Source organism: Dipodomys ordii, unplaced genomic scaffold (assembly GCF_000151885.1).
Source record: "Dipodomys ordii isolate 6190 unplaced genomic scaffold, Dord_2.0 Scaffold63, whole genome shotgun sequence".
Classification (NCBI taxonomy): Eukaryota; Metazoa; Chordata; class Mammalia; order Rodentia; family Heteromyidae; genus Dipodomys; species Dipodomys ordii.
The window spans coordinates 1874106-1889130 of NW_012267279.1; the positions used below are offsets into that span (position 1 = coordinate 1874106).

The 15025-nt window shown below is 38.8% G+C and overlaps 1 protein-coding gene across 1 annotated transcript in view; it reads right to left on the minus strand.

Annotated features, from left to right (window-relative positions):
* Positions 1–15025, minus strand: part of Usp34 (ubiquitin specific peptidase 34) — a 190561-nt gene that overhangs the window by 155174 nt on the left and 20362 nt on the right. Inside the window, exons 4-8 of the mRNA XM_013022457.1 lie at positions 11544–11594; positions 11232–11381; positions 9950–10017; positions 8210–8402; positions 4581–4642 (exon numbers count right to left, since the gene is read on the minus strand). Of these exons, the coding sequence (XP_012877911.1) occupies positions 4581–4642; positions 8210–8402; positions 9950–10017; positions 11232–11381; positions 11544–11594 (524 nt within the window). The remainder of the gene's footprint in view (positions 1–4580; positions 4643–8209; positions 8403–9949; positions 10018–11231; positions 11382–11543; positions 11595–15025) is intronic.

Here is a 15025-nt window from a genome sequence, read left to right on the forward strand (position 1 = left end):
CATACAAATAATAAAAGTGATTATATACAATTTTTCAGACTATAAAGCGTTAACTAAAATGACCTACAAACATTCCCTAAATTTTTAAGTCAGTAACAAGTAACTGTAAAGATAACGCCTAACATCAAGTACCCAGGTGAGACTAGCAAGTTCTAAACTTTGCCTTCCCCCTTTAAAATTTCCATAATCACAAAAGAAGCTTAAGAGACACTGCCCAGGCCCTGAGTTCAAGCCTCAGGACCAGCACCTAAAATACAGAATAAAAATAAAAACAGAAAAAATTCCACAGTGGCACAGAAGCATTCAGGACTTTCTACAGGCTATAATGCAAAAGGGAAAGTAGGTAGCTAAAAGGGTGATTCCAGGGAAGATTATACCCAAAGCAAATATTATAGGAGAGTGGGTAGAGAGAAGTATTAAAACAAACTACTAGTGCTTTTTTTTTTTTTTTTGCTTTTGTCAGTTGTGGGCTTTGAACTCTGGGCCTGGGTGCTGTCCCTCAGCTCTTCAGCTCAAGGCAAGCGCTCTACCAATTGAGCCACATGACCACCTCTGGTTTTCTGGTGGTTAATTGGAGATAAGAGTTTCACAGACTTTCCTGCCCAGCTGACTTTGAACTGTGATCCTCAGATCTCAGCCTCCTGAGTAGCTAGGATTACAGGCATGAGCCATTGGCAGCTGGCCAATACCCAACTGTCAGGACTCTAGAAACATAACATAGGAGAGTCCCAGAAAGGGGAGAAGTATAAGCCAGGAAAATTATTTGAAGTAATGGCTAACACCTGACACATGTGAGAAAAACATTCATCTACACATCAACAAAACACAACAAATTCTAAATAGACCACAAAGAGATCACATCATATGCATATGTTCAAAAGCAGTAAAAGAAAAATTAAGAAATCAAGGACCGTAGCTGACTTTTTAAAAATCAGAAACAAGTAACAGCTGTATTAGAGCAAAAGACTTTTCTATCTAATTAGCATGAAATCAGCACTAACTTGAAATGCATATTATAACATGTAAAGCAATTAACCAGCAAAAAGCTGAATGTATAGCTGTGGCTCAAGTGGTAAGGAACTAGCCTTGAGCAAAAAGAAAAGCTCAGGGACAATTCCCAAGCCCTGAGTTCTAACCCTAGGACCAGCACATAAAGATGCAATAGCAGCAGATGAAGCAAAATTAAACAACAACAACAAAAAAAATCCCAGGGCTTGTGTGGCAGCAGTAGACTGTCAGTGTAGTCAAGAACAAGGCCCTTAGATGAAAGCCCCAGTACAAAAAAAAAAAAAAAAAGATCAAATTGTTATAAACATATTGACAAAAGTCTCAAAGCTGGATGGTCAGTGGCTCACACCTATAATCCTAACTAGTAGGAGGCTGAGATCTGAGGATCATGGTTCAAAGCCAGCTTGGGCAGGAAAGGGCAGAAAAGTCAGTGAGACTCTCATCTTTAATTAACCACCAGAAAACCAGAAGTGGCGCTGTGGCTCAAGTGGCAGAGCACTCACCTTGAGCTGAAGAGCTGAGGGTTAGCGTCCAGGCTCAGAGTTCAAGACCCATGACCAATAACAACAAACAAAAAAGAAGAGTCCCAAAATATATAATGCAAAAACTAACAAAATCAAACAAGAAATAGACAGATCAATTGCAATAGTCAATTTTTACTTGCAGAAGTTATACTCTATGGAGTCACTGAATAATAATGAACTCAATCCTGGAAAATATAATTATAATAATTATATTCTTAAACACTACAAATAAGTCATATATTGACTGCATTTTACAAAATAGAAGAATTAGGTTAACTTGCTTGGCCACCTGTCCTAACAAATAGATTTGGAATTCAAACCACTCTTTATCCTTTGTATGAGCTCTGAAACAAAATGAAAATGTCATCTTGTTCAACTTCAGCTTATAATGTAAATGTTGGGAGAAGTGAAATTTTCACTGTTCTGTGCATGAGTAGGACTATGAAATTGCCATGAGTATTGGCTGTGCAGTTGTGAATGAATTAGAGCACACAGACGAATTCTTAAATACCAAACCAAGGATTAATGGTAATAAACTGTACTTAGAAACCTTGATGTCTTACTTTCAATATACAGAACCATTAGACAAAGAATAGAAAGAACATGGGAGAGAACATTACAGATCAATGAAAACTAATAGACAACCATAGAATAACCCTTAGAAACAAAAGAATAATCTTTTTTTTTTTTAAGGTCCATAACCAAGACCTGAACTTGATACCTGATGCTTTCACCTCACTGGCGGTACTCTACCAACAAACCATGCCTCCAACCCCAGAATAATCTTAATACATACAAGATTCTATGGTAGAAGCCACATGGCTAGAACATAAAACACAACATAATAACCCAGTTAAAAACAGGAACTTATTCCTAGTCCTTTGTCAACTGTTTTGAAACCACAAAGATTTCGTCCTGTAATGTGTGGTACTACTGTGATGAAAATTCCAAGCTTTTTTTCATTGCTCAACATAGAGGACTTCATTCTTAGATAATTAGATCATGACTGTAGAACCCTCAGCTGAGCACCACTGGGCATGCCTGTAATCTTAACTACTCAGGAGGCTGAGATCTGAAAGTCTATGAAAAAGTCTATAAAAAAGGGCTGGGATGTAGTTCAGTGGCAAAGCGCTTGCCTAGCAAGTGCAACGTCCTGGGTTCGATCCCTAGTACCAAAAAAGAAAAGACGAAAAAAATACAGTTAAAATTAAAAAAAAAACAAAAGTCTATAAAAAGTCTATAAAAGCCTGTGCAGCTCTGTGAGGTCAGAGGTTACATTTCAAGTTTGTGCAGGAGGGTGCAATGACATTGAAACAGATTTTTTTTAAGGATACCTATACTCCTCTGGGACATAGAGTGATTCATACGACTAGCATTCTTTCCATGTTTATTAAAACTCCAGATCTTAAAAAAAAAAGACTTTTCAATTAAGCATTAAATGTGATAAGTCTGAAAAATGTAGTCATAGTTATACTAAAAAAGTTTAAGCTGGGTCCTCGTGGCTCACTCCTATAATCCTAGCTACTCAGGAGGCTGAGATTGAGGATCACAGTTCAAAGCCTGCCCAGGCAGGAAAGTCAGTGAGATTCTTATCTCCAATTAACCACCAGAAAACCGGAAATGGCACCACGGCTCAATTGGTAAAGTGATAGTCTTGAGCTGAAAAGCTAAAGGGCAGCACCCAAGACAGAGGAGAAAGCCCCACAACCGACAAAAAAAAACCAAAACCCAAAACACACACAGACACACACACACACAGACACACACAGACACACACACACAGACACACACACACACAGACACACACACACACACACACAAACACACACACACACACACGGAATGGTGGCTCAAGTGATAGAGCACTAGCCTTGACCAAAAACCCCCAGGGACAACAACCAGGGCCTGAGGTTAAGTCACAGGACCAGCTGGCTTATACCCTGCACACATACACACTCAAAACACACACACACACACACACACACACACACACAAAAAGCTGTAAGTGGAACTATAACCTAAATGGTAGCATTCCACCCTAGAGCAAAAAAAGTCAATTGATAATACAAGGCCCTGAGTTCAGTATTGACACAGAGAGAGAACCTTTTTTTTTTTTTTGGGGGGGGGGGGTCCGGTCGTGGGGCCTGAACTCTGGGCCTGGGCTCTATCCCTCAGCTCTTCAGCTCAAGGCTAGCGCTCTACCACTTGAGCCACAGTGCCACTTCCGGCTTTTTTTTCCTTTTTGCTTATGTGGTGCTGAGGAATCGAATCCAGGGCTCATGCATGCAAGGCAAAAGAATCGAACCCAGGGCCTCATGGATGCAAGGCAAGTGCTCTACCACTTAGCCACCTTTCCAGCCTTGAAAGGGGGAGAGGGAGTAGGAGGAGAGCACCAGCCCAGAGAATACTAGCCCTCTCTTTTAAGCATGTGAAACACCAATTTGCAACCCAAAATATACTCTAGCAGAACTAAGGTATCAATCTGATTGTGACCTTGTATATTCCAGAACATGGAAAATTAATTTCTGTTGTATATAAACCAACCAAATTATAACACTTTCTTGTATAAACTTGTAGTAAGATGGTGTACTTTCTGAAACCAATCACTATAATATTCACTACTAAATTATCTTGTGTAACAGTATCTTTTAGCAAATAACACTTTATAGTGGTATGTTTATAAAAACATAGAAATCAAGCTGGGAACTAGTGGCTCATTGTCTACAATCCTAGCTATTCAGAAGGCTGATCTGAAGATAGTGGGTTCAAAGCCAGCCCAGTCAGAAAAGTCTGTGAGACTCTTATCTCCAATTAACTACCAAAAGGCTGAAAGTGGAGCTGAGGCTCCACAACACCTAAGCCTTGAGTTCAAGCCCCAGGATCAGCATTAATTTTTTTTTAATTACACAAATCTCTCAATATATTATGTTGCATAATTAAAGCAGTAAGACAAAAGGATTTCTAAAAATAATATGAAATCTAATTGTCAATTATATATTAAACATATTAAAATGTCATATGCATGTATAAATTAATGCTCCTACTTACGTTTCTGTGTCTGATACCAATGATTCATTATTGCACACATCATTGAAGGTGTGAAGTTGATTCTAAGAATAGAAGGAAAAAAAATTATCAACACTTTTCTCAATTTTTCTGTATATGTTTGCATGTGACAAGAAATACTAACCTGCTTACTTCTATAGGTCAAAACAGACCAGATTAAAATTGTAACATAAAAGGCATAAAATTAAACAGTTCTCACTAAGTGCAACGATCACAATAAAAAAAACTAAAATTTATTTCACAAGTAATAATTACACCTTATTACACTAAACACTACAAAAAAAACCCTACAAAAACCTATAAAAAATCCAATGTAGGTAGAATTGTGTCATAAAAGACCAAGTTTCAGGAAAACCTCCCTAGATAAAATCTAACATTTATCTGGCCAGGTGCCAATAGCTCACACTTACAATCTTAGCTACTCTGGAACTGAGATCTGAGGATTTAGGTTCAGAGCCAGCCAGGTCATACAAAACCAAGAGACTCTCATCTCCATTGAACAAGCAAAAAGCCACAAGTGGAGGCATGGCTAAAGTGGTAGAGTGCCAGCTGTGAACTGCTGAGTAAGAACACAGGACCTGAGTTCAAGGCCTACTACCAATAATAATAAAAAATCAACAATTTGAGTAATAGTAAGGATTTTCTTCTAATTCAGGTTTCACAAATATTTGCTGTGAATACAGAGAAGACATACTATTTCCTAATAATTTCAAAGTATCATAGTTTAGGACACAACTAAGTTCTTTTAAATTATTTTTTGGAGGGGATTGCTTGAGCACTAAAACATGGAAAATGAAATCTTTATATTGTATGGATATATATGTATGTGTTTATAAAGTACAATATATGCCTATGTTCTTGTGGGCATATAAATACATATGCATATGTTTTTGTGGGTATATACATACATATATATGTATTTCTACCATAATTGAAATATATATGTACATAAACAGGTTAATAGATATGTGTGTGTGTGTGTGTGTGTGCGCGCGCACCTGTAAGTGATGAAACTGTATTTCAAACACTTAAAATTTGGGTGATTATATTAAAAAAAATTATCTTGGGACTACATGAGGCTACTCGTACCTGGAAAATAGGACTGCTCTGAATTAAGAAGCTTAGCATACAGGTAACTATTTAAAATTATTAGTATAATTTTATATTAGCCACATATTAAAATGATTAATTTTTAATATACCAGGTTAAATTATTACAAGTAAAAAAGAAAAATGGCCCAGCACTAATGACTCATGCCTATAATCCTAACAAAACAACTTGGTATTGGTACAAAAATAGACCCAAAGATCAATGGAACAGATTAGAAGACCCAGAAATAAAATCATACACTTAACAGTTATCTGATATATTTGATAAGGGAGCTAAAGACATACAATGAAAAAAAATTCTTCAATAATTGGTGGGAAAACTGGGCAACCCATATGCAGAAAACTAAAAATGGACCCCTGTTTACAATCATGCACTATTATCAATTTAAAGTGAATCAAAGACCTCAAAGTCAGATCCAAAACTTTGAAACTACTGCAAGAGAGAAGAGGAGAAACGTTATTAACTTACAGGTATAAGTAGTTTAACAGAGTCCCAGGGACACAACAGACAGGAGAGAGACTTGATAAATGGGACTACATCCAAAAGTTTCCACACATCTAAGGACAGTTACTAAACTAGAAAGACAGCCAACCAACTAGGGAAAGATTCCTACCAGCAACATATCAGATAAAGGCCTAATATCAAATAAACACAAGGAACTCAAGAAAATAACCCCAAACCTAATAAACCAATCACTAAATGGGCAAAGGAGTTAAGGAAAGACTTCTCAGAAGAAGAGGTAAGAATTGCAAACAAACACGTGAAGAAATGCTCATCATCCCTGGCCATAAAGGAAATGAAAATCAAAACAACTTTGAGATTTCATCTCATCCCAGTAAGACTGGCCAACACTGTGAATTTGAACAACTAATGTTGGCTGGGATGTGGAGAAAAAAAGAACCCTACTGCATTATTGGTAGGAATGTAAACTAGTACCACCACTTTGGACAGCAGGCTAGAGGTTCCTAAAGAAAACAAACATAGCACAGCCAGGTGCCAGTGGCTCACGCCTATAATCCTAGCCACTCAGGAGGCTGAGATCTCAGGATTGCTGTTCAAAGCCAGGAAAGTCAGGCAGCAAAGTCCGTGAGACTCTTATCTCCAATAAACCACCAGAAAACCCAAAGTGGCACTGTTGCTCAAGTGGTAGAGCCCTACCTTGAGCTGAAGAGCTGAGGGACAGTGCCCAGGCCCACAGTTCAAGTCCCATGACCAAACAAAAAAAAAAAGAAAGAAAAGAAACATAGACCTTCCCTACCAACCAGCAATACCACACCTGTACATCTACCCTGAACATAATAAACCATGATATGATAAAGACAACTGTACATCCATGTTCGTTGCCACACTATTCACAATAGCCAAAGATATGATGCCCACTACAGATGAATGGACCCAAAAAATGTGGTACCTATATACAACGGAATTTTACACAGACATTATACAGAATAAAATAATGTCATTTGCAGGGAAACGGATGTAACTAGAACAAATCATGTTTAAGTGAGGTAGGCCAACCTCAGAGAGAGAAATGGCGCATTGTCTCTCTCATATGCAGAAATTAGACCTCACTGGGATATGGCAAATTATCCAGGATTCACTCACACAGTGAGACCAAAAGAGGATACTCTTATACAAAGGTTCAATGCCTAAATGAATATGAATATAAAATAATATACATACTGAAACAGATATGGAAACAAGAGTTTTTTTTTAAGTTTTGGTGCTTCTTTACCTTATATATGGTATTATTTATCTTATATACTTAAGTGTACATCTTCAGAAGGAATGGGGGGAGGGTACAGAACTCAAGGGAAAAGGGGTGGAAAAGTGTAGCAGTGGAGCTCACTAGACATAGATGAAAGAACTATACAATTCATAGGTGGACATGGGGGAGGGACTGGGAGAAAATGAGGGAACAAAAGACAATGCATGAAAGGAAATGTACTCATTACCTGACTCATGTTAATTGTAATACTTCAGTACATCAACTCTAAAATAACAATAAATTATTAATAATAAAAAATGAACACCAGGTGTAGGAGTGTGATAGAAGGGGTAAAATTGACTGGAATAGTATAAACATGTGTGGAGATGTAACAATAAAACCCTCTCTGTATAACTGATATAAACCAAGAAAAAAGAAAAAAAGAGCCAGGCACTAGTGGCTCAACCTGTAATCCTAGCTACTCAGGAGGCAGACTCTTTATCTCCAATTAACCACTAAAAAGCAGGAAGCGGAACTGTGGTTCAAACAGAACAACAGCATTAAGCAAAACAGAGACCTAGCTTTGAGCAAAACAGAGCCCAGGGACAGTACCTAGGCCCAGGGGAGGGATGAAGAGATGGAGAAGGGGAAGGGAGGAAGAGAGGGAGAGAGAGAAGGGAAGAAGGGAAGAAGATGGGGGGAAGGGAAGAAGGGAGGAAGGGAGGAAGGAGGGAAGAGGGAGGAGAAGGGAGGACAGAGAAGGAGGGAGGACAAAGAAAGAAATATAACTTACTGTTATCTGACTCAATCCAGCCAACCTCATAGTCAAAGTAGGTGACATGAAGTACTTAAATGCAAGATCCAGGCTTTCTTTATCAAAGCACAATGTTGTATCCAATGGTTCTTTCACTGTGCTCCACATTAAATCAGCCATGTTACGAGCTGCACTCTGTCTCAACTCTTGATCAGAGAGCTTGCATAAATACCTAAATAATTAAAAAATAGAAAATACACAAAAATTCACAAAACATTTAAACACCACCTACTAGTTTACCAACATTCCTTTACTTCATACCTCCATAATGTTATACAATAGAACTAGCATACTTAAACATAGTCCCAATTTACACTATTCCTTTCCTTTTGTTTTTAGGTCTGAGACCAGACTCAAACTTAATACTTGACACTTTCACTCACTGGCTGACATTCTACCAACTGAGTCACACCTCCACCCCTCTCTGCTCCACCCCCCCCATTTTTTTTTTTTTTGTCGGTCGTGGGGCTTGAACTCTGGGCCTGGGCGCTGTCCCTCAGCTCTCCAGCTCAAGGTGAGCGCTCTACCACTTGAGCTACAGCGCCACTTCCGGTTTTCTGGTGGTTTATTGGAGATAGGAGTCTCACGGTCTTTCCTGCCCGGGCTGGCTTTGAACCGTGATCCTCAGATCTCAGCCTCCTGAGTAGCTAGGATTACAGGCGTGAGCCACCAGCGCCCGGCTTCCCCCCCCCACATTTAAACTATTTCTAAGTAATATTTAAAGGACTTTGACCTATGGCAATCTTTTCTTTTTTTCCCTAAGAGTCTAACTTGAATGAGCAAGTATAAAGAAACCTCCAGTAAAGCTGTATTACAGTCTGTCATATATACAGTTCGTGTTAATTTCAGCAAACTTCATTATCACAGCACACTTCCTCCCCCTAACTTAACCAAAAATTAGCAATGTATACATTATACATTTTTTTAAACTCTAAAACCTACAAAAATCTGGGGTTAAGTTTATGTGTTTCTCTCAGGTCTTGACTCACAAGTCATTTCTCTGGCTTTATTTAATTGCTTTGTTATTCAACTTTTTGACATTAGTGTTCTTTGTTAGGGTCTATAATATGCTGCAAAATGGTCACCTATTCATTCACTATTATAACCAGAAGCCTATCAAATATTTTATTACTCTTTCCATCAAGAATTATCAATGCACTGGGCACTGGTGGCTCACACCTGTACTTGTAGCTTCTCAGGAGGCTGAGACTTGAGGACTGCAGTTCAAAGCCAGCCCAAGTGAGAAGATCAGATCTTATCTCCAATTAACCACCAGAAAAACCAGAAGTGGCACTGTGGCTCAAGTGGTAGAACCCTAGCCTTGAGCCCAGAATTCAAGTCCCGGGACCGACCAAAAAACAAAACAAAAAAATCAATGCAGGCCAGGTGGCTCATGCCTGTAATACTCACTACTCAAGAGGCAGAGATCTAAGAATTGCTATTTAAAGCTAGCCAGGACAGAAAACTCCAATCAACTAACAAAAACTGAAAGTGGAGGTATGGCTCAAGGTAAGGAATGCCAGCCTAAGATTAAGGGACAGTGCCCAGGCCCTTAGTTCAAACCCTAGTACTGGCACACAGATACATAGACACAAACTTAAATATTAAACATAAACTCATATATGCATAAGAAATGCTACAGACCCAACTGTTAACTAATATAATCTGTGTTTTAAATTTAGTCATATTAAATAATTAGAATAAACATTATAATCTTACCTGATAACATAAGTTCTAAAAGGTATGATGTGCTGCATTACAGCAGGGATATGTAGCCATATTCTAATCTATAAAGAAACAAAGATGGCATTAATGTGTAGTAACTATGGAAAACACCTTGTTCACTAAATCATTCAGTAAACTGCTTCTTCTAAAGCTGTATACATTTTATTATCAAGTGTCAAAGTCTTATCTCCAATTATCCATCAACTGGAAGAGGCCAGGAACCAGTGGCTCACACCTGTAATCCTAGCTACTAAGGAGGCTGAGATCTGAGGATTGTAGTTCAAAGACAGCCCAGGCAAAAAAGTCTGTGAGACTCTTATTTCCAATAAATTACTCTGAGAAAGCTGGAAGTGGGGTTGTGACTCAAGTGATAGAGCACTAGCCTTGAGCAAAAGAAGCTCAGGGACAGTGCTGCCCAAGCTTAGAATTCAAGTTCCAGAATGAGGGGTAGGGATGCTAGAAATATAGCTGTGGCTCAAGTAGTAGAGGGTTAACCTTGAGCAAAAGGGCTCAGGGAAAGCACCTAAGCCTTGAGTTCAAGACCCAGAATCAGCAGCAGCAAAAAAAAAAAAAAAAAAGGTAATGGCTATCTATATCAACTTTACAAATTCACCAATTTAGCCAGGCACTGATCGTGCATGCTTGTAATCCTACTCAGGAGGCGGAGATCTGATAACAGTTCAAAGCCATCCCAGGCAGGAAAAGTCCAGAAAACCCTTATCTCCATCCAATTAACCATCAGAAAACCAGAAGTGGCACTTAGGCTCAACCTGGTGGAGCACTATCCTTGGGCAAGAGTTCAGAGATAGAGCCTAGGGCCCAAGTTCAAGTCCCATGACCACCACCACCAACAACAAAAAGACAGAAAGAAAATTCACCAGGGCTGGGAATGCGGCTCAGTGGTAGAGTGCTCGCCTCACATGCATGAGGCCCTGAGTTCAATTTCTCAGCACCACATACACAGAAAAGACCAGAAGTGGCACTGTGGTTCAAGTGGTAGAGTGCTAGCCTTGAGCAAAAGCAGCTCAGGGGCAACACCCAGGCCCTGAGTTCAAGACCCAGGACAGGCAAAAAGAAAAAAGAAAATTCAAACTTTTATTTAAATTCTCATTTTTGCAATCTTTAAAAAAAATGGCATATTCAATTTTTTCAAATCATGATGCAGGGAAAAATGTTACTGTTCATGCCGACTCTTTAAAATTCTGTGTTTTCTGGATACAAAGTCCATATTAAAATGCTAGACACACTCCCAAGATTAATTCCCAACAATACTTACATTAGACACAACTGTAATAAATGCATGTGCTATAAGAAATGGCAAAGTTTCAGGGGTTCCATATTCAAAGCAATCCTTCATGAGAGAAAGGCCATTTTTCCCACAGAACAAACAGACATACCGAAGCAAATGCAAAGGTACTTCTACATCCTAAAAATTAAAATATATCATTATCATAAAACTTACCAAGAACAACTTTCACTTACTAGCAAACACTAAAAAAAAACTTATCAGACATTAAAAGACTCAAACATCATAGAAATAGAAAACATAAAATTTTACATAAACCTTAAAATGAAAAAAAACACTTACATTCATATCACAGAATGCCCCTAATATGTTACTTTCTTGAGTTGATATATCCTAATTTCAAAAAAAGTAAATAAAATTAGTAAATAACAATATAAATCTAAAAACAATACAATGTTCTAAAATACTGATCTTAAAAAAATGTAATAAACACATTTATCTATAATTACTTTTCCTCAACAGTGATATTGCTAGTTAAAACTAATGTACATCAGCTCTAAGGTATACTTTAAGCAGTCTTCAAAGAAATTTTTCTACAGCATTAGCTACATTATTTTTGTTTTTGTCACGGTTTTTGTTTTACATTGCTTTACACATGCCAGACATTCTCTCATTGAACTCTTTAGAATCCAGCACTCAATTTTACTGTTTGTAGGTCATGGGCTTGAAGTGGTCCTGGGCACTGCCCCTGAGCTCTATGCTCAAGGCTAGTGCTCTACCATTTGGAGACACAATTAGTTACACTTCTAGTTTTCAATTGAGATAAGAGTCTCATGGACTTCCCTGCCCAGCCTGACTATGAACCATGATCCTCAGATCCCAGCCTCATGAGTAACTAGTACTACAAGCCTGAGCCACTGGCACCCAGCTTCCAGCATTCAATTTTTGAGAATCTCATTATGGTAGTCAAGGCTGGCCTTGAACTCAGGATGCTCCTTTCACTTCCAGAATACCAGGATTAGTGCCAGGCACTACTATACCAGACTAACTTTTTTCTCTTAAATGAAAAACAATTGATCCTCTTTTGTAAAATCAGGTAAAACTGAAATATTAAGATTAGCTTAGGAAGCAGAGCTTTGGCTCAAGTGATAGAGCACTAGCCTTGCCCACAAAGGCTCAAGGACAGCACCAAGGCCCTGAGTTCAAGCCCTACCATCAACAACAACAAAAAGATTAGCTTGGTGTTTGTTAGAGCGCTTGCCTAGCATTTTCTATGTTCTGGATTTTGATCCCCACCACAGCAATCAAAGTCAAGCAATCAACCAAGCAATAAGTAAATCAGGTAATCGTTACAAAAATATAGCATGGTTAAGTAATTTTTGAAACTGTACACTGAAATTCTCTAGGAGAATACTTAAGAGTCCCACAACATGCTTTCCATACTCAAGATTTAAACAAAAACCACATTCACACATTGATGATGAGTGTGTAACAGGTATGATGATTTTGGAAAAGCAAATCACATCTAATCAGTATTTAAATGCATACTGTCTCTTTTGGGTATTTTTCCTAAGTGCTAGATAATGATGTTCACTGAAATGATTTATAATCCACCTTAAAGTTAAAACATTTGCTATCCATCAATCTGATTCATGATTAAATTTTATGCAGCCATTTAAAAATGGAAATATTCTTAATTTGGTAACAGATGTGGTAACAATTGCACAACACAAACCGATTAATAATAAATTAAGCTGGGCACTGGTGGCTCATGCCTGTAATCCTAGCTACTAAGGAGGCTGAGATCTGAGGATAATGGGTCAAAGCCAGCCCCGGCAGGAAAATCTGTGAGACTCTTATCTCCAATTAACCACCAGAAAACTGGAAGTGGTGCTGTGGCCATAAAACTTTTATCTCCTGTTAACCACCAAAAAGTTCAGGGACAATGCCTAAGCCCTGAGTTCAAGCCCCAGTACAAGCATGCATGCATGCACGTGCACGCACGCACGCACGCACGCACGCACGCACGCACGCACGCACGCACACACGCACACACTCTCTCACTTAATATAAACTGGCCTTGAACTCACAATCCTGGTGTCTTTACCTCCTAAATGCTGGGATTACATGTGCACACCAACACTAGGATTTGCTGCTTTTCTATCCAACTGATACTTTTTCTTTTGTAATGCAAGTCCAGTTTGTTTAACCCCCAGCATCCTGAATGCTAGGCAAATAGTCTCTCACCCACCTTCATCCCAGCCCATATTCACCCATCTTTACTCTGACTCTCAGAGCTAGACTGTTTTCTTTTTGCCTTTCTCTGTCAAGTGAGTTTCTGTCTTTAGTATCCAATTTTCTTTCCTTTTTTCCTTTCCTCCCTTCCCTTCTTTCTTTCCTTCCTTTTTTAGGTTTATTGAGACAGGTCTACATAGCCCAGATGGCAGTACTTGGGTTTAAAATCAGGTTCTCAAGCTTGTTAAGTGTCAAGTAGCTCTACCACTGCTGCTTCGAACCATACCTACAGCCCTGTTTTTCGCTGATTATGCTTGAGATGGGGTCGTGGGCTTTTCTGCCTAAGCTGGTCTCAAATCTGGATCTTCCTGCCATAGCCTCCTCAGCACTACGATCTCAGGCATGAACCACCAACTATCCCCTGCTTGATGATGCCTCTAGATACAATCCTCAGTAATCCTGAGACACAATTCCTCCCTTCCTTTTGTTCTCACAGCATTGTGTCCATTACAAACTACGGTAACACTACATTATTACTTATGTGCCTGCTTTGCACCAGGTTATGTTCTCTTTCAGGCCAGGGACTGGGTTTCCTTCATATTTGTGTCTGTGGCCTGGCAAGCAATCCAAACTCAATAAATATTTGCTAAAAGAATTAATAATGCCAGTGTCTCACATCTGTAATCCTAGTTACTCAGGAGGCTGAGATCTGAGGATTAAAATTCAAAACCAGTCTGGACAGGAAAGTCCATAGACTCTCATCTTCAATTAACCACCATAAACCGGAAGTGGCGCTGTGGCTCAAGTGGTAGAGTGATTGCCTTAAGCTGAAGAACTCAGGACAGTGCCCAGGCCCAGAGTTCAAGCCCCAGGACCAAAAAAAAAGTAGTATATTGAGTAATTCTACAAAAAAAATTCACCAAGGATATTCATGAAGCTGGGCACCAGTGGCTCATGCCTGTAATCCTAGCTACTCAGGAGGCTGAGATATATGAGGATCGTAGTTCAAAGCTAGCCGGGGCAAGAAAGTCCATGAAACTCTTATCTCCAATAAACCACCAGAAAACTGGAAGTGGCGCTGTAGCTCAAGTGGTAGAACGCTAGCCTTGAGCTGAAGAGCTGAGGGACAAGCACTCAGGCCCAGAGTTCAAGCCCCATGACAGACCAAAAAAAAAGAAAAAAGAATAGATTCATGAACATAGGATTTTTAGTCTTTTTCTATATTATGTAAATAAAATATGAAATACATACTTTTAAGTCAGTGGTACTCAAATTAGCAGTAATAGAAGCATAACTGGAAATAGACTAAAAACCACTAATTTGTCAGACTTTAAAAGGAATTTTTGTCTTTGTTTTAAAGTCTTGCTATGTTAAAAACTATGTTAAAGACTCATCTTCCTTTCTATGCCTCCATCAGAAAGAATGACATTGCCCCATTTGTTAGGAAATGGAAAGGCTTGGAAAAAATTAAGTGAAGTAAGCCAGGCCCAAAGAAACATAGGTCCTGTGATTTCCCTTATTTGCAATATCTAGTATATGTCTGAGTCAAGCAGAAAAGGTCAGATAAGTTGATGTTAGGGAAATGAACC